At 38.9% G+C, this 19,154-nt stretch overlaps 3 protein-coding genes and 1 long non-coding RNA gene across 9 annotated transcripts in view; 1 reads left to right on the top strand and 3 right to left on the bottom strand.

Annotated features, from left to right (window-relative positions):
* Positions 1–538, bottom strand: part of Lrp2bp (LRP2 binding protein) — a 27,834-nt gene extending 27,296 nt beyond the window's left edge. For all 3 annotated transcript variants that reach the window (XM_076914105.1, XM_076914107.1, XM_076914106.1), the window contains exon 1: positions 402–538. The gene's annotated coding sequence lies outside the window, so the exon portion shown is untranslated. The remainder of the gene's footprint in view (positions 1–401) is intronic.
* On the top strand, positions 348–4,219 carry Ankrd37 (ankyrin repeat domain 37). 2 transcript variants are annotated; one of them, XM_034519997.2, is made up of 5 exons: positions 348–486; positions 688–840; positions 1,618–1,709; positions 2,273–2,479; positions 2,951–4,219. In XM_034519997.2, coding segments are annotated over exons 1-5 (480 nt in total). In that variant the 5' UTR covers positions 348–459; the 3' UTR covers positions 2,952–4,219. The 2 variants fall into 2 exon arrangements, with proteins under 2 accessions (XP_034375888.1, XP_076770225.1); XM_076914110.1 differs by lacking the exon at positions 348–486 and having other exon boundaries at positions 721–848.
* Positions 3,222–19,154, bottom strand: part of Ufsp2 (UFM1 specific peptidase 2) — a 21,499-nt gene continuing 5,566 nt past the window's right edge. For 2 of the 3 annotated variants that reach the window (XM_034519990.2, XM_076914097.1), the window contains exons 5-12: positions 16,785–16,942; positions 16,229–16,421; positions 14,953–15,099; positions 8,421–8,585; positions 8,114–8,238; positions 5,619–5,695; positions 4,384–4,508; positions 3,222–3,380 (exon numbers count right to left, since the gene is read on the bottom strand). In XM_034519990.2, the coding sequence (XP_034375881.1) occupies positions 3,294–3,380; positions 4,384–4,508; positions 5,619–5,695; positions 8,114–8,238; positions 8,421–8,585; positions 14,953–15,099; positions 16,229–16,421; positions 16,785–16,942 (1,077 nt within the window). In that variant the 3' untranslated portion in view covers positions 3,222–3,293. Of the gene's footprint in view, positions 3,381–3,839; positions 4,030–4,383; positions 4,509–5,618; positions 5,696–8,113; positions 8,239–8,420; positions 8,586–14,952; positions 15,100–16,228; positions 16,422–16,784; positions 16,943–19,154 lie in introns of those variants that run through there. The other variant, XM_076914098.1, reaches the window with a different exon arrangement.
* The window catches only part of LOC143434689 (uncharacterized), a 2,662-nt gene continuing 617 nt past the window's right edge, over positions 17,110–19,154 (bottom strand). The window contains exon 2 of the long non-coding RNA XR_013104392.1: positions 17,110–18,892. This is a non-coding gene — a long non-coding RNA (uncharacterized LOC143434689). The remainder of the gene's footprint in view (positions 18,893–19,154) is intronic.

Here is a 19,154-nt window from a genome sequence, read left to right as displayed (position 1 = left end):
ATAAAGGGCTTGACTCCACCCGGCGGTACGTGCCTCATTCTGCTAGCATGATGGCCGCCGCCCTAGCGCAAGGGCCAGGACTTCCACCCTCCTCTCCCACTGCCTCCACTGCGCACGCGTGCTACAGCCGCTTGGGCTTCGCTCCCAACGGGGCGGACCCAGAGGGAGTCGGCGTAGCCAATCACTTAGCAGGTCGTGATGCAGGCTCCGCCCCCTCCCCTTTGCTCGGGGGTTCCCGGCTGCACGTGTCAGTGTTTGGGTACGTGAGGCCGCCGCAGGGCAGGGAAAACTGGGCGCTGGGGACGATCCCAGGCTAGGGAGCGGCGGGGAGGAGCCACCACCCTGCAGGTCCCCGAGAGCTTTAAATTCTCCTGAACTGGGGCAGTCCCTTGCACTCTTACCGGCCAGTGTCGCCTCTCTTAACTCCCAGGGACACTTGTCATCTGCTTTAGGTGGGCGATGCTGTTGCTGAGTTGCAACTTGGAGGTGAGACTCTCGCCCCTTTTAAGTCCTGCAGGCTAGATCTCCCAGAGCCTTGGGAACTCTAGCAAGCGTGACAATGACAGACCGCTGGGTTACCAGGTCAAACCTTGTCAGATCTTGTTTTCTTTTTCCGTGGCGGGGTGAATTTTCAGCTTAGAGGGCTCAAGCAGAACAGGACAGTGGCAATCTGTTCTTCTCCTGCAGGAGGATGGTCTTAAGAATTTGCTGGAGACAGGAGCATCAGTCAACGCACCCCCGGATCCCCAGGAGCAGTCGCCTGTTCACCTAGCTGCAGGTGGCGGCCTTGCTTGCTTTCTTCTCTGGCAGCTGCAAACAGGTGCTGACCTCAACCAACAGGTAACTAGGTAACCGATTGTTGCTATGTACTACTCTCTCCTCCACCCAGTGTCTGCACAGACATTTCCTAGTTGCCAGTTTCAGTTGGTATAAACAGGCATATAAGAATTTCCAGGAAAAAAATATATACTGCAGGATGGTAACTTGGAACTTTTTTAGTCTCCACGTAAATAAAACAAAAAACAAGCCATGAGATTACTTTTAATAATTTAACCCCAAATACTGTTTCAGTATGTAACTAATTCAGAAATGATTGATGTGCTATTTTATTTTGCTTTCATACATAGTTCGTAATTCAGTGTGTATTTTACTTTTAAGGCATAGCTCAATTATGTCTGATCACACTTCAAATACTTGTAATAGGTGGCTACTATCACTATATAGCATGCATCTACAGTACTTTTAAAAATATTTGTCCAAGTCTCTGTCAACCAGGAAACAATATGTGGGAGACATGCCCAGCATCGATTCTTCAAGTAGTCTTCATCTTCATTAGAGTGTGATGAAGTTTTTAATTGTGAACCTTTGGCTTCTATAGAACTCTAGTTTGCTGGCATTCCCTTAATTTTTAATGTATGGGAATGTGGCTGGCTGCATGTTTTTATTAATGGAAACTTTGTATTAGCACAGAAAGAGAGCTTTATGAAAAATACAATGAAATGGAATAATCCAGTTATAGTTTTCATTGGCTTCCTCAAATAGCTGGTATTACATTGCTCACTGGCTTCTACAGACGTTGGGGTCAGGGGGACACTAATGTGTGGTCTTGACTTACAGGATGTTTTGGGAGAAACTCCACTTCACAAGGCAGCAAAAGTTGGAAGCCTGGAATGCCTTAGTGTCCTTGTGGCCAGTGATGTCCAGATTGAGTGAGTATCAAATCAGTGGCTGAAGGCTTTGTGTTTGCTTGGATTAAACTAACCATACTCCTAAAGCCTAATTACACGCAATCTTAAAAATAATACTTGCCCAACTGGTAATATGTTATCCTTCCAGAAACTGAGTATTGTCAAATAGAGTAAGAGGAAACGGATCCTCGGCATTCATGGCAGATTCTCCTACAGTTTTAGCTTAGGAAGATTCTTCCCACAGAGTTCTCATTGGCTGTCTATTCACTATATAGTTAAATGTAGTGAATTTGAACACCAAATACTCTTGTAGTCATTCAGATTCTTTCAATAGTGAAATACAATAATGGAATAAAAATACAGCACTAGGATGTCCATGATATGCAATGTGCTAGCCACTGAGCATCCAGCAGTGAACAGAATTGATTTTCCTGAGCTTTCTTTGCCCCATCTCTGTGTGGTGTGTGTGTGTTCATGAAAGTGTGAGAGTTCTTTTATCCAGTGTTGATATGTATCCCAATTTCTTTTATTAGAAAAACAATAAACAGTAGTTTTCACTTAACTAGTTTTTTGTCTAATTTCAGCGTATGTAATAAGAATGGGCAAACACCTGAAGATCTTGCTTGGTCATGTGGCTTTCCAGAATGTGCCAGGTTCCTAACAATGATTAAATGTATGCAGACAGCAAAATCATCAAGTGAGCAGCCTGAGGGTGACCCCCATGCTCCTGTGCTGAGACAGAAGAGGAGTTTCAGAACTATGGAGAGCAGAGTGTTGAAGAGAAAGTGCTGGTAAGAGGCTCACAACTCCTGCCTGCTTCCAGGATATCTCTTCCGGCATAGTTTATTGTTACATTTAATACTGGCATTCTGATCTGAGGTCCAGTATATTTTTTGTTTTTAAAAATTTTATCATTGGTTATAGTTACTGTTTACCAGCTTCTAGAAATTTGTCCTGTATGGTGGATATTTGGGGAAGAGACCTATTTTAAAAAGTTTTTTAAGGTTGTTTGTGTGCTTGTGTGTGCACACACTCATACGCCTGTGTGGGTAGAGGCCAGGAAAGGACGTGGGACTGGGACCCCTTGGAGCTGGGACTGCAGGCCAGGCATTTGTAGTGTGTCTTGCTTGTTGCTGGGATACGTGCTCCAGTCCTTGCAGTTGTACAGCAAGCACCCCTATCACTGTGCCATTTCTCTGGTCCCCTTAAAAATGTTTTCAGTCTAAACATGTTTTTTTTTTTTTTTCCTTCTCCCAAAACAGATGTCTTGTTGGGCAAAAGGAAAGAAGAGGCTTGAAGAAGGGCCTCACTTCAGACAGATCTGTAAGCCATTGCTTTGGCTTATCACATGGCTAAACTCCTGAGGAGGAAAACTTTCTTCTAAGTGAAGAGAACATTCATGAATACATGTATTTACATGACTACAATATTTTGGATGTGCATGTTTTATTACTTAATTTATTAAGAGAATATTCAAGGAATTAAAATTTCTGTATGTTCTTGACTACTTTTTAAATTAAATCACAGCTAAGATTTAATTTAAAATTACGCTTTATTAACACTAGAATAGCTCTTCTATACTCATAGTCTTAACTCCAAGATAATTTAAAGAGTATTTGGTCGTTGAGGAAGACATAAGTTATAGTATGCATCCTTGTTCCAAAAGTCTGGACTCTTCCATCCACACCAGCCCTAGATTTGGGAGAAAGGAGAACAAACCTTTTACAACATTAAGACTCCACGATAGAAACTCTAACATCAAGCTCTGTCAGCAGGACCTTGGCATAAGACTCAGATAGTGATCTAATTCAAGGGTTTTCTAAGCGAAGAAAAATAACTTTTCTATCCTGTGCTAGACAATCAATAGGTTGCTCCTGAATGGGAAAATGTTGCTATTATCTAAAGAAATTACATGTATTTATTTTTGTGATTGTGGAGGTCTAAGGACAACTTGCAACCATGTAGACTCTAGGGCTCAAGCTTGGGTCATCCGGTTTGGCAGAAAAGTGTTTTTATCTGCTGAGCCATCTCACCAGCCTGTCATATGAGAATTAGCTGGCTATAAACCAATTTATATTTATACCCCATGTAGTTGATACTATGTCAACAAATGCTTCCACACTTGCCTCAACTTCCAGTCTTTAGATTTATGTTACATGTGTGAGAGTGGGAAGCAGGCACTTCTTCATAATGACTGGCGTTGTGTTTATTGATGAACTGATCCCAGAACTATTAAGGGTGTATGTGCATTTGTACATGAGATGCTGATCCATCCTGGAACTGGATTTACAGGTGGTTGTGAGCCTCATGAAATGTATACTGGGAACTGAACTTTGTTCCTCTGCAAAAAAAGGCAAGAGCTATTAGCCACCCAGTCCACAGTTCCAATTTTAAAAGTAAGAAAGTTATTCTGCTCTCGTTTTAAGACATTGATGAGACAAAACAACTGCATGTGCTATAAATTCTGTAAAGGCAATGTGTCATGTTCTGTTATGAAGCTTAGTAAATAGCAAAGCCTTTATAAACATTTAGTCTTGTGGCGTCTGTTGTATTCCTATCTTGCCCACAGAGAAACACGATTACTCAGCAGACTTGTTCTTACTGCGTCAGGTCACTGCCCTTGCCTGGTTTCTTTGCTAACAGCTGTCTCTGCTCTTTGCCTTGTGCCTTGCATTTATGTGACGGGGGCAGTTACCTTCTCCAACATAACTTGCAGGTCTTCAGCACCTGTATAGTGTGGGTCTAGAATCAGGAATTTGATCTGCCCTGTAGTTTCATTCCATGCGACTCCTAGTATTGTATGAGCCAATACTCCTCCCCCTAGAAAAAAGAAATATGCAATAGGGTGTAAATTAATTTCAGCTGCTTATTCAGCTTAAATAGATTGTTTTCGTATTAATTGACGGCATTATAACAGACTGTCAGATAGTGTAAAAGACCACGGTAGCAAACATACTTAAAGGATAAGATTACATATTTAATGACCGTTACATATGGAAATATGTAAAAAATGCTATGACTATATAATCATAAAAAGTTTACATTCTGTTGCTATAACCATAATGTTTCTTAAAATCAACTGAGAGAGGCCCAGCAAGAGGCCAGCCTCCTCCCAGTGCGGTAGAGCTCAGTGTGGTGCCCTTCCTTCCGGCAGGTCCTCTTGCCTGTGCTGAACAAGTCTGCATCTCTGTGACTCTGCTAACATCTGCTTACCTCCACTTCTTAAACACCAGAGTAGTTGATCTTACGCTATTTTTCAGAGAATCATATATCTTTAGCTTAGGTAGTCATTTTATTTACAAAGAAAACCCCCAAAATGTAAGTAGTCTGTTGTGTCATAAAAACCAAGCAAGTTAGCGGTACAGGGTGGTGATTTACCATGCTTAGTCAGTGGCTATCACCTTTAAAAAAAAAAAAAAATACTACTCCTGACTCTTTAATTGTTCAAACACAGTTATTATTTTCTTTTTAGCATTTATTTTTGGTTACTAATTCTTTTTTGCATCTTCTCTATTCTTTGGAAACTAAAGTCCAAAGAACAGTGTGTATAAGTTTACTTTATTACATATACATATATATATATATATATTTAGCTTTACATATTTATATATGTGTGTGTGTGTGTGTGTGTGTGTGTGTGATTTGCCTGCATCTTTGTCTGTGCACCATGTGATACACTTCCTGTAGAGACCAGAAGAGGCACTGGATTCCCTGTAACTGAAACTACAGAGGATTGCGAGCCACCATGTAGGTGCTGCTGAACCCAGGTCTTCTGGAACAGCCACCAGTGTTCTTAACCATTGAGTCACCTCTCCAGACCCAATTTTAAGATGTTTAAATGACTTGTTTTTATGTAACATTAAAACATACAAATACATTTTACTTGTTCTCCACTCTGCCAAAAAATGCTACATGTCCAAAACACCTTACCAATCATTACTGGCGTGCCCACATTCTGGAAATGGTTGGCTAGTTCCCGTCCTTGAGAAGCCATTTCTGATCCTTGGCTAAATAAAAAGAAATCATCTCCTATCAGCTCTTTTCAACACTTAGTCAAGTAATGAGTTTGGGCATAGGATCAATACTTTCACTCTTTGTTTGTGGATCTTGGAAAAACAAGTGGTAGAGACTTGATTCACTGTAACTTAAAGCAACATAAACTCTAAAATTGTTAAGATTTCTAACTGGAAATTTGGATTTTTAACATGAGCTTGAAACTGGTCTATGTTTTAAAGTCTATGTTTTTTCTATCTTTAAATTAGAACCAATAACACCTGTCCCATATGTGGGCTATAGGAGCTTTTAGGATTAATATATTTTTCTGTGAAAACTTCAAAGTGTTTTCAAGTGCACCGTATTTCATGGAGCATTTGGGTGTTCTAAGTACTTTTCACTTTTGAGAAGAGAAAGGCAGAAGGAAAAGCACATATATTCCTCTGAAATGAACATACTGGGAGTGAAATGAATTCGCTATCTCTAACAACAGTAGAGCAAGCAGCACACCCCACCTTTCTCCCTCCATGAAAGGTTAACTGGGAGCTCAGACTTGATGCTACTGCCATCATATCTGAGTCTTGGATTGCTATCTGAAAGATCAAAAGTAATTTCATATCATTATAAAGTAAACAAAAAATTGTAAGCTGAATTATCAGTTTAACTATTACTTTTGTGGAGGTACCAGGTACTTTTAAACCTGGTAAACTCTTGGTTGAGCAGCTAACATACAGATGTTTTAATGTAGCAAACCATCCTTTAACTTCTTAAGTATGTATCCTGTGAGTGTGCATGTGCACACTTGTGCTATGGCACACATATGGAGGGCCCAGGATTGACCTGGGTAGTCAGGCTTGGTAAAAAAGTCTTTTGCCTCATCTGCCTCAAACTTAAATTTCTAAAAATAATTCTTTACTAGTTTATTTGCCATTATTTCTTACTGAGATTCTCATAATTCCTACTGTGAGATCAAACATATTTTAAATACTTGGACAATAGATACTGCTACTGTAGTTATTAATATAAGACAGTTTAAAGTCTTGTCACAATAAGCAGTTTAAAGTAAGCCCATGGAAACAGTCTTTAAATATTTAACTTATTTATTTAACAAAATAGAAGAAAATTCATTCCCAGTTTTTTTATGTTGTGTTCAGGAGTTGGAGAAGATGGGATCCCCAGGAACTGGTTTGCCCAGAGTAATTGGTTATTACATTAGGTGTAGCCAGAATCCTCTTCTGGGGTGATAGATTAGGCCCCCCAAACTGCCTTGCCCGGTACTTTCTAAAGTGTACTCACCCTAATTAACAACCACGATGCCCATAATCAAGGCTGGACATTGAGGGAAGTAGAGGGGCATCAGGTCTCCATGGCATACTAAATTGTTTTTCCCTTGACTCCCTCAGTCCCCCACTGCTCCCTATGGGACTGGGCCCGTGAGGACACTGCCTTTTCTTCCTCCTCCCCATGCAGCAATCCTTACTGGCTCGAAATCTCTCTTTGTAGGATCCAAAGCACAAGTGAGATTCCCCAGGCCTCTGTCTGCCTCAGCCTTGAGGGTGTGTCTGTTACAGTTTGGGGAGTCTCAGCTTGGGGACTCAAACTCAGGAGGACCTGCTTCCTGAGTCAAGGAGGTTGTCTCCTGAGGGATTTTGGTGCTGACTGCAATAATGTTCCAGATTCATTTAGCAAACTGAATATTTTATACTATATATGAGAAAACAGTATAATGTTTATGGTGATGAAATCAAAAGTTTCTTGAATGGTTAATAAAAAGCAAGTTATGGCCACATAAATTGATATGTGATTATTTATATTTTTTATTATCTTGTTATTAGAATTGTAGAAAATATAAGTTGAATATATTATTTTTACATTGGTTGCTTATTCACATCTTAGCAAAAAAGGAAAAAAAAAAGAACAAAAGAAACACCTAATGGTCAGTGATCAACATTTAGTTTTCTCCTTATTAAACTTTTAGAAGATTTAAACATTAGTAAACTACATTCTGTATCTAAAACTTTACCTAAAGATAATATATTTCTAACTTTCTACATGTAGACTAACATTAGTTCTTGAGAATATATTTATACAACACAGCTTGTTTTTGTTTTGTTTTATTCTTTTTGTTTTGTTTTTTTGAGACAGGGTTTCTCTGTGTAGCCCTGGCTGTCCTGGAACTCACTGTGTAGACCAGGCTGGCCTCGAACTCAGAAATCCACCTGCCTCTGCCTCCCGAGTGATGGGATTAAAGGCGTGCGCCACCACCGCCCGGCAACACAGCTTGTTTTAAAGCAATGAGATTTATAAAGTGAGGAGTAATGAAGAAAAGCAATGACTGGAAATAAGGAGAAAATGTCATTTTTCTATTATTTTGATAAAAATTATAAACTGTTATGTGTAAATGATGTATCTGGTTTCCAAAGCATCCTTACCTGACAAACAGGATCTTTGAAGTCACGCCAATCAGTTGGTTTAGTACCAGTTGTACTTCAATAGACCCAATCCACTGCCGAGATCCAACAAATGCTGCTGGCTTGTCGCCGGCATCTACTAGAGCCTTTATGTACCAAGAAGAAAAGAATCCTTATACAAGACAGCTACTAGAATTATGTTTAGGGCATTTTGATCAGTAAAATAACACTTTTTTCAAAATAAAAATAAACCTATGCTATATTGATGACATATTAAAACCCAATGGAATACACAATTGGCTATAATTTAAAACGGCAAGTTCCGTACCTGCTGAATTTCCTTGTGTGTTGGGATGGACCTTTCCGTGTAACCCTGATGTCTGAACCATGAGCAGATAGTCTGGAGGGACCTGTAAGCACAGCCCCAGCCATTGTCATCTATCCGATCTTGCATATAGTGATGGTAAGCATAGGTGCCCTGGACCACACAAACCTATAAAAGAGAAGAAATATAGTAAAATATTAAAGACAGACGTACACACTCTAAAGAAACACCTGTTTACTGCTTTGAGAACTGGACTTTTACTTGTTACTGGTCAGTGGTTTTTAACCTATAAGTTGCTACCCCTAAAGGGTCGCCTGAGACCATTGGAAAACACAAATATTTACATTGCAATTCATAACAGTAGCAAAATCACAGTTAAGAAGTAACAACAAAAATAACTTCATGGTTGGGGGAGGGGTCAGCACAGCATGAGGACTATGCTGAAGTGTCACAATATTAGGAAGGTTGAGGGCCACTGCTCTAGACCCTTATAGAGATACCTTCACAGCAGAGTGGCTTAGCAGTATATTCTTTTGGCTTTTTCTTATAAGTCCAGAGTCCTTACCCATGGACCTACACAGAAACCAACCTAGGACGATCTGTGTTCTGGATTAACAATGGCAGCTCCCCCACTTTCCCCTTTACTAATTTAATTTAGTTTCAAATATGCCAGTAGTTATCTAATCATGATGCCTTATAATTTTCTTGATTGGAAATATCCTTTTCCCAATTAATTTTATAGGATGAACTCTGTTTTCTTTTTCAATCTCTCTTCAAACACCAGAAGCCTTGCATGGCAGTCTATTTAAAAATGGCAGGCTCATTTCTCACCACCTCCCCTTTGTCATGGCTACCAATTCAGTCCTTCCTTTGTGTATGTATGCATATACATATTTAAATTTCAAAGTCATTATAATTATTCAAATATAGCTAGTTATATTTTTCAATGACACCACACCACCATGTGGGCTAGTAAGCCTATGTTATTCAAATATAAGTATGTTATTCAAATATCTCTAGGCCCTAGCTTGAATGAAAGGCAGGACACACAGCTGACAAACACAGGGCTGCTGAGTGAGTGCTGCCTGAGGGAAGGAAGAGACAGAGGGCTACACAAGCAAACAAGAGCAGGTCCTGCATGGTGGGACACAGGAATGACAGTTCTGCAGTTTTATAAATCTGCCACTAAAATGCATGTTAGTAATGCTTAAAATAGAGACTTCCTTGTAGTATAATGCTAAAAATAAACATTTCTATGGACAAAACATAGTCTAAAATTGTTTTATTGGTTCTTTGTGAATTTTACATCATATACCCCAATCCCACTTGTATCTGCCCTGCATCCTTATAAAGATCCCCCCTGCAAAGGAAAAAAGATCTCCTGTGGAAGCTGTAGTACGTAACAGTGAATACCCTTTTGTCCACACTTCTTTGCTGGGAAATGTCCCAGCGTATTACTTTTTAAAAGCCAGAGTTGTGCGGAAAGAAAGGACACTCACAAGACAATTAGGCAATAGGCTGACAAAGGATAATCTAAAAATGTATAATTGGACCATTTTGTTAGGAAGAAAACTAGCTGCTCCCTACAGGATCTCCATCCTAATCTCCAACATGTGCGTTTTTATCACAGAGGAACGAGAGGAACCAGCTCCAAGTGGTGTGAGCACAGCTCGAGATGCTAGCAACTGCCTGAAGCTGAGGGAGTGAGGCATGATTCCTCCCTCAGGAACCTGTGCAGGGAGGATGGCCCTGGATGCTTTTAGTTCAGTCAAGTGTTGTTAGTTTTGGACTTCCACTTCCAGAACTGTGACAGACACAGTCCGACAGTCTGCAGCTACCCGCTGTGTATCACCTGTCTGTCACAGCTTTCATAACAAACACATCTTTTAGATGCTTCAGAAAACTTCTGCTTTAGAAATTCTAACAATGGTCATAAACTAGTAAGAAAAGGAAAAAATCAGATAAATGTTATACATTAAATAATTTTCTAAAAGATTGAAGTATCATCATTTATAAATACTTAAATACTTAAAAGTGAATAAAACAAAAATCTTTCAAATTAAAGTTACAGAATATAACAAAAATACTGTTTTAGCTAAAATTTAAAACTCGACAATAGAAAATAGGAAAGATTAACAACAGGCTAATTCTGATTTAAAGGGTTAGAATAAACACATTAAATCAAAGAAACAAAGTAAACTCTAAAATTAGTGAGACAGAAACCCAAAGTTATAAAGAAGGGTCAATGAAGGCAAATTGTTAAAGAAAGGGAAAACTCATAAAGTGATAAGGAACAATTAAGAAAATAAAATTCTATGAGGAATCAAAACCTAGGTAAATATGACTCACAAAAGCGAAAACATCTCATGAACACTCACAGAGCTGAATGCTATTAGGAGTTTTCCCAGCAGTTAAGAGTGCATTCCACTCCTGCAGGGGCCTGAGCTCAGTTCCTAGCACCTAAACACTTACTCTGATCTCCCGGTAACAATGGAGTTGCATTCGTTATATAACTCTGTTTACCATGGTCATTGATTGTCATGTCTCATTCACTGCCACAATTCCAGAGGGATTCAGTACCTCTGGCTTCCACAACCACCTTCACACATGTGCGTGCACAGGCACACACACACACACACACACACACACACACACACTTACTTAAAATAAAATCTCTTAAAGAATTATTTCACAAAGAAAATGCTAAGTCCAGGTTGTTTTTCAAATGATCAAGAAAACAACAAACCAATCATATATAAACTGTAGAAACTGAAAAGATGGAGCATTCCCTAACTCATTTAATAGATTGTAGATAATTGATGGATTTTTTAAAAATTTTTTTAATTAAGAGAAAATTATAAGGAAATATCAGTTATAAATAGAGATGAAAAAGTCTTCACAAAATATTATCAAACTGAATCCAGCAGTGAACGAGACATGACAATGACCATGGTAAACGGGGTTATATGACGAACGCAACTCCATTGTTACCGGGAGATCAGAGTAAGTGTTTAGGGGCAAATAACATGAAGTTTATAGTTTTCTCTGTTCACATACATATGCACCCGACACATGAATGGGAATGTTCATAAAACACTGCCTAACATCACAGAAAAACTGGAAAAACTTATACAGGAATCAAGGTAACTAAACCAGAGTGTGTAGTGGGTTGACTTGATGCTGCTTGTATTCTAATGCTAATTCTGGTTCTGTAGAGGTGGCAAACCATCATGTATGAACCTCTCCCCAATTTAACTGGTCAATAAAAGGCTAGAGCCTGGGGTCGGGCAGTGGAGGGGAAAGGTGGGACTAGAGGTTTGAGAGGGAGTTGCAGGTAGGGAGGGAGAGAGAGAAGGTGGAGAGAGGAGAAAGACGCCATGGGTTAGGAGTCAAGAAAGCAGGGCCATGAGGGCTGGCTGACTGGAATTAAGAGCAGCCCAGATTCAACATAGTATGTAACTAGGGGTTATCGATAGGAAACAGATTTTAATAGCATACAGGGTAGATATCTGCCCAGCATTAGTGCTAATAAAGGCTTATTATAAATATATAAAGGCCTTGTGTGTCTTTTATCCAGGAACTAAATGATCAAAGGTGGAACAGAACCCAGGAATAGATTAGATCTTCTACAACTAGAGCGAGACAGAATAAGATAAATTTTAGATACAGAATGTTGAATGAAAAAGTAAGTTGTAGAAGGCTACATATACAATGGCTGGTTTTATAAAACTTGAAATGAAAAAAAATTGCTAAAGTAATGTGTATCTAATATGGACACATACACATGAAGCTCTTAAAAGTGGGAAGAATGTGTCTCTGTGCGATGGTCCTTTAGTAGACATAGAAATCTGTCCCAGAACTCAATGTAGAGATAAAGCTGTGGATACTCAGGCTCTTTATGAAAGATGGCAGAGTGTTTTTTTTAATAACCCATGCATATCCTGCCTTGTACTTTAAACAATCTCTAGATTATCACAGATATCACAGGTAAAAACAATGAAAATACCACATAAATGACCACTATATTTTCTAAGAAATATTATGACAAGGCAAGAATGAATATATCAGTACAGACTTTTTTTTCCTGCAAACATTTTTGAACTAGGATTGGCTGAATGTGCAGATGTGTAACAACCATAAATGGAGGCTGTGTAAGAGTTATTTACCTGGGACTGTCTTGAGGAAGCAGTGAGTAGACACAGGGGCATAGAGATCAGTAATGTTCTGTTTCTTAACTAAACAGAAACTCCTAGTTACCCATTTGCTATGCTATGAAACACTCTGTGTTTATCCATCAGTGTGTGTATACACATGTGTGTGCAATATATATACAGGTCAAATATTATAAATACTAAGATGAAGAGATGTCTTTTGCATTTTGAAACATGGATAAGGGGTCTTTTATTGTCAAAATCAATCAGCATGCACTTAGTACTTTACAATCTCCAGGCATTTTTAAAGGAATCATTAAGAATTTAAAATAAATATTAGAATGTCATACATACCCTGGAGGAGTTCTAAAACTAGTCCGAGAGAAACATATTTAAGTCAGGAACTTGTAGAGGGCCACTAAGAGTTTTGCTGTGACATTCTAAACTCCATTTCCTAATCTATGACTGTGACAGAGCAAGATTTTAACAATAGTTTCCTGGGACTTCTCCCTGTCTTCTCAAAGTAAGTGAAGTCATTTAACACCTCTAAGTGCTGGCTCAGGAATACACACATAATGGCGGGCGTCCAGCTAATGCTATTTCCAATGGCAGGGATCTGTCCACAGACCTTGCAGATGTAGCAACACACAGTTGCTACATGTGTGTACTGATGGCTAAGACCAAAACTGGGCTCCTCAGTTCTCTCGAAGTTACCATAGATTTATTCATTTTGATTCCTAAGATTTCCTAGAAGCTCTTAGTCACACAGAAGGTACTGAAAGAATGGAAATCACAATTTCTTTGGAATGTAAACTGAGACCTGCACAGTAAACTCAGCAGTCAGAGCTGAGGATCAAGTTGCTAAGAATGCAAGCAGAACAGCTCAAAGATGAATAGAAAAAGGTTCTACACAATTGAAACAATGTAGATAAAGAAGGCAGAAGCTGGCAAGGAGAGAAAGGGCAACCAGAAGCCAACACAGAGAAAGCAACAGCATGCCAGCAAGGAGCCTACCAGGCCTTTGGAGAGCCTGGGCCAGCCCCAGTCACTGCACTGGTCTGTTTCTATGTGGCCTTGCTGTTTCTGTGATCCCTCTCTTGGATGACAATGAGATTCTTTTTAGTGACCTTCATGTATCCTTAATTTAATGCCTGTCTTCACTCTGTGCCAATCCAGTTACCTAAGCTACTTATATAGAGTCTATCTTTGCAACCAGATACATGCTATATAGTATAGGAGGTAAGGCATCTTAGCCTTGTCCATACTATGGCTTGGGAAGACCTTAATTACATGATCTGTCAGCTGCAGAATGAGAAGAAAGGAACAAACCTTTAGAGGAATCAGAGAATGTTATGTTAGTAAGAGATGTGTGGTAAGCAATCTCTATTCATAGACCTTGTATATCATTGAGTACTGCTATCTTTTTGAGGCAGGGTCTCCCTGGCTAGGAGGAACTTGCTAAGATTAAAGCTATGTGCACTACCACTCAACTAATTACCTTTTTAAAATCTTTTTAAAGGAAGACTTACTCTGTGTGTGTGTTATTCTGTGTGTGTGTGTTACTCTGTGTGTGTATGTGTGTGCGTGCTACTCAGTGTGTGTTACATTGTGTGTGTTACTCTGTGTGTGTGTGTTACTCTGTGTGTATCACTCTGTGTGTGTATGCGTGTGTTACTCTCTGTGTATGTATGTGCGTGTGTGTTACTCTGCGTGTATATGTATGTGTATGTACATGTGTTACTCTGTGAGTGTGTGTTACTCTGCGTGAGTGTTTATGTGTGTGTGTGTTACTCTGTGTGTATGTGTGTGTTACTCTGTGTGTATGTAGTATGTATGTGCGCGTGTTACTCTGTGTGTGTGCATGTGTGTGTTACTCTGTGTGTATGTGCATGTGTGGGTATGTGTGTGCGCGTGTGTATCCTAAGATCTCCCAGAGCTGCAGCAGCGGCATCTCAGTTATTTGATGTGGGGATGGGGGTGCTGCAAGCTGAACTCATGTCCTATGGAAGAGCAGCAAACACTTTTAACCACTAAGCCATCTCTCACCCACTAATTACAGCTATCTTAAACGAGGTCTTTTTCCTTTCTTTTTTGCTTTGTTTTTCACAGAACTTCTTCAGGAACTCACTCTGTAGACCAGGCTGACCTCAAACTCAGAAATCCACCTGCCTCTGCCTCCTGAGTGCTGGATTTAAAGGTATGCACCACCATGCCTGGCTCCTTAAATGAGGTCTTAAACAGAGGCTTAGAAAAGACAAGTGATAAATTAACTTTTAGGGAGATGACACACAATATAAATCAATTCTTAAAAATGTCTCTTGGGGACCAATCCAAAACAATGAATGACAATGATCAATGAAGTCATAAAAACTAGCTAGACTCACCATACTACCCTCTATGTTAGGTGGACTCAGATGAGTATGTGGGTTTCTGATATAGCCATCTTTATATAGTTCATCTGGAAAGTGATAAGCATTGATCCTTTTGAAATAAGGTCTGTCATGAGGCAGACTGAAGAGATCATGTAACTCCTAAATAAAATCAGAATCAATAGGCAAAAAAAAAAAAAAAAAAAAAAAAAAAAAAATTTTAGATTTTTAGTTAATACAGTCAAACTCAAGGATTATAAAACGGAAAATACATTGGGCATAAGTTTCAAAAAACACGACTTAATTCATTAAGGTCAATGGATAAATAAACTGAGACGAATTTACAATCCTCTAGTAGAACCAGAAGGGAAGATAGAAATGTGAAATTACTTGCTAGAATTGGGAGTTTTGTAAATCAGAAATTATAATTCAAAATGATATATCAAAGTATTCTGGAAAACCATGTTTATGAAACTTTAGGCATCTAAGTGCAGTTATTAAATACAGTGAAGTCAGTGACTGAAACACATCCAAGATGTCATGAATGGAAACACTGATCAATATTTACAATGTATTATTTTCTCAACAGCATAAAAACATACAATCCTTATGCTATAATGTCTGGTCAATCTCCAACAAACTCTTGTAGTTTCAACAGGTTAGCTTGTGTAGTATCTGAAAATCAATTTATCTCCAACTTTTGGAACAGTAGAGAGGGTTTGTATTATTACTTCTTAGGAGCAGAGTTTAGAACATAATTTAATGAGTGCCAGGCAAGGTCACAGGTCCAAAAGTTAGATTCTAAAATCCAGTCCTTCTGTTGATAAATGCTGGGCTCGTCTCTCTAAGGCTTCTCTACTGAAACTTAAATAAGCTTATTTGTGCTTGTGACATTACCATATATAATCAGAATTAGCACGGACTCTACCTTCCCCTGTGCTGTACTGTAGTCTCACAAATTGGGAGGAGCAGAGGGAAAAGGAAAGGAATTTCTTAACATCCATCGGCTACTCTAAGCATGTAAGCATCTTTTCATTTCTATTTTTCATTGCAAAAAATGATAAAGTTTCATAATTTTATATGAGCCACACTGAGCATCTGAAATTAAGGTGTTACCTGCTATACTAAGCTAGCATGTTTTCATTACAAAAAAAATTTCATGAAAGAAATTAGCCCATTTCTGTACTTTTAAATTAAAACCACAAAATAATTTACAATTATTGCAAATTATAATTAAGCACAAAATGAATAAAAGGCTCTTTTTTTTCTAATAACAACAATTTGCTTTTACCTTTCGATAGGCTTGGAGCTGATCATCTGGGATTCCTGACGGATATAAAACTGTTACAAGATTCTTTTTCCCTGGCAATAGAAAGTGCAATGGCTCAGGGACCACAATAGACGTTCCTTTCATATATCTCAAGATGCATTTTTCCACATCAACTAGTTGATTCAGAATTGCATCCACTAGAAGTTTGCGCACTCTATAGGAGAAGACATTTAAGTGAATTAACAGAAGGTACAGCGGCTAACACGATGTTTAGCTGACACGCCCTGAGAGGAGAAAACACTTACTGTGAGGCTTGTCAAGCAAAGTCTAAATTATGCAAGGTCAAAATAACTATATTTGCTCTGGGTAGGTAAGGGAAGCCTTCTCAGTTTCAGCATGCTATCCCACTTCTTCTAAATAAATATTTAATTACTCAATGGCTCTTAGGTTGATAACAAGAAGTATATCACAGAAAAAACAGCCCATCACCTTGTATGTTCTTTAGAATCTAAGTTCTGATTACTTTATAGAAAGGTCCTCATTTAAATGTGACAGTAATACTATAAAAAATACCTACTTTCCCCACGTTTCTTCTGGAGCAACAGAGACAACGGCATCAATGGGCAAGCTCATATTAATGTAGTGGTGTTCTTCATTTTCCCTTTCAATGACGGGGGTTACGGCTCCCAGAGGGGTGGATATTTCCAGCATGAGATCGATGTTTACTATTTGTTGCTACACAGACAGACAGTAAGAGTCAGCTTGTGGAATAGTAAACACTGGATATAAAGGGTGGAGTTTTAAAGGATATAAAGCTAGTAACTGTAGGAAACCTCTTTGTTTCAAAGTAATCTGCACGAATCTAGAGTAATTGTTAAGTAAAGATGGACTCAGACTCTCCACGTGTTTATTAGTATGGAGCTGTGTGTATAGCTCACTGAGTTAATATGTTACTCTTTCCATCTTTGCCCAAACCTAAAGAAAAACAAAAGAAAACAAACAAACAAACAAAACACAAATAAAATTGCTCAGCAGGTAAGTTTTTGAGTTTGAGGCCAGCCTGGTCAACTTATCAAGTTCCAAGCCAACCAGAGTTGCATGGTGAGTCCCTGTCTCAAAACAACAACAAACCCATCAAGCAAAAAGCACCACACCAAAATACTATGCACTTTTGGTATAGAAAAATTTTGAAATTATGTTCTGTGTATTGAACCAATTAGCAGAATAAAGAATGCTAGAAGCCAGGCTTGTCACCCAGATTAGTTATGAACTTTTTAAAGCTGAAGTGGAACTGGACACAGGAATACAATATATGCAGGTAAACATGTATATGCATATATGTGTGCCTGTATGTATATATAAACATATGTTTATATTCTCCAAGGAGAATGGCTGACCAAACTGGAACAGGGAAAGACACATCTGGGGTATTTTATGGATGAAAGTAGGGAGCACCAAAAAGAACATTTTCAAAAGCATACCGGAGTTATCTTGAAGAAGCTAGTATTAACCAAATCTAGGGAAACATGGATGTCAAAATAGCTACTGGGGGCTAAAGAGACCACTCAGTACTCTTAAGGTGAAGGTCAACTGCTGTTGCAGAGGACTGGAGTTCAGTCTCCAGAACCAACTTTGGATGGCTTACTATCACCTGTAGTTCAATCTCCAGAGGGATCAGATGCCTCATGTCTCCAAAGGCACCTGGACTCACACACACACACACACACACACACACACACACAAAATTTAAAAAATTAAAACAAAGTCTTTAAAAAAAAAAACCCAAAATAATTAATGATGGCAACAGATTCAAATCCACCCCATAAGTCCCTACCTTCCACCTCTACCTAAGGAAGGAAGCAGTTATACAATACCCCAGTTTCTGAGACACTAGAAAGAAAAGACAAAAGCTTGTTTGTGCACAGACATGCCAGACTTAGACAACTCTCTGTTTCTCAATCATCAGATTAATATTGTTATCAATGGGATACTAGTCCCCATGTTTGGTGGCTTCCTTGAGCTGTAGGAAGAACACCTGGAACTCGGTTCTAACAACAGCAGGTTACGGTTAGGAGAAGGTAGGTTACAAATGATGAGGTGTACCTACAGTCTCATGGTCTTTCCCTGAGGTATTAGATATAACAGAAAACAGTTCTTTAACAGTTTATAAAACTGGCAAATACCATAAGTAACTAATAAAAATTTCAACACTACCAATGTAGAACACATTGAAAGCACCTGTTTGTTTAATATGACATGCTAGAACACAATATAACTTCTATAATATGCCAGTTAATGATATACAGATATAATCAGAAGCAAGCACAAAATGAACCCACATTGGAGAACATACTACTGCATGTACTACCATGTACTCTGCAAAGGGTAAACTCCTTTTAATAATTTTCAAATCATTATCTCTCAACCATGCTTTATTTTGTACATTCCACATATACAAACCCCAGCTTATCAGTTTATCTCAGTGGTGTCTTAAATGTAGCCCAAACTGACCTCAACTTCCTCAACATGTAGGCTAATCTTTGCTGTCAACTGGATACATCTGGAAATAGGAAACCCAACTGGAGAATTGCCTCGATCAGACTAGCTTGAGGGTATTTTCTTCATTGCCAACTGATGTTGGAGGGCCCAGCCCACTGAGGGTAACACATCCCTGGGCAGGTGGTTCTGGGTAACATGAGAGAAATGGCTGAGCATGAGACAGAAGAGCAAGCCAGTAAGCAGCTGTCTTCCCTACTTCCTGCTTCCATTCCTGCCTCTGCCTTCCTTCAGTGAAAGCCTGTGATGGAGACCTATAAACCAAATAACCTCCAACCCCAAGTGGTTATGGGCTTTTGCTTTTGGTCATGGGGTTTATCAAAGAAACAGAGAGCAAACTGCAACACCCACCTTTCATGTCTACTCAAGGAAGGAACTAGATATGCCATAT

Source organism: Arvicanthis niloticus, chromosome 16 (assembly GCF_011762505.2).
Source record: "Arvicanthis niloticus isolate mArvNil1 chromosome 16, mArvNil1.pat.X, whole genome shotgun sequence".
Lineage (NCBI taxonomy): Eukaryota > Metazoa > Chordata > Mammalia > Rodentia > Muridae > Arvicanthis > Arvicanthis niloticus.
Note: the sequence above shows the minus strand (reverse complement) of the source record. Positions and strands in the feature narration are given on the sequence as shown.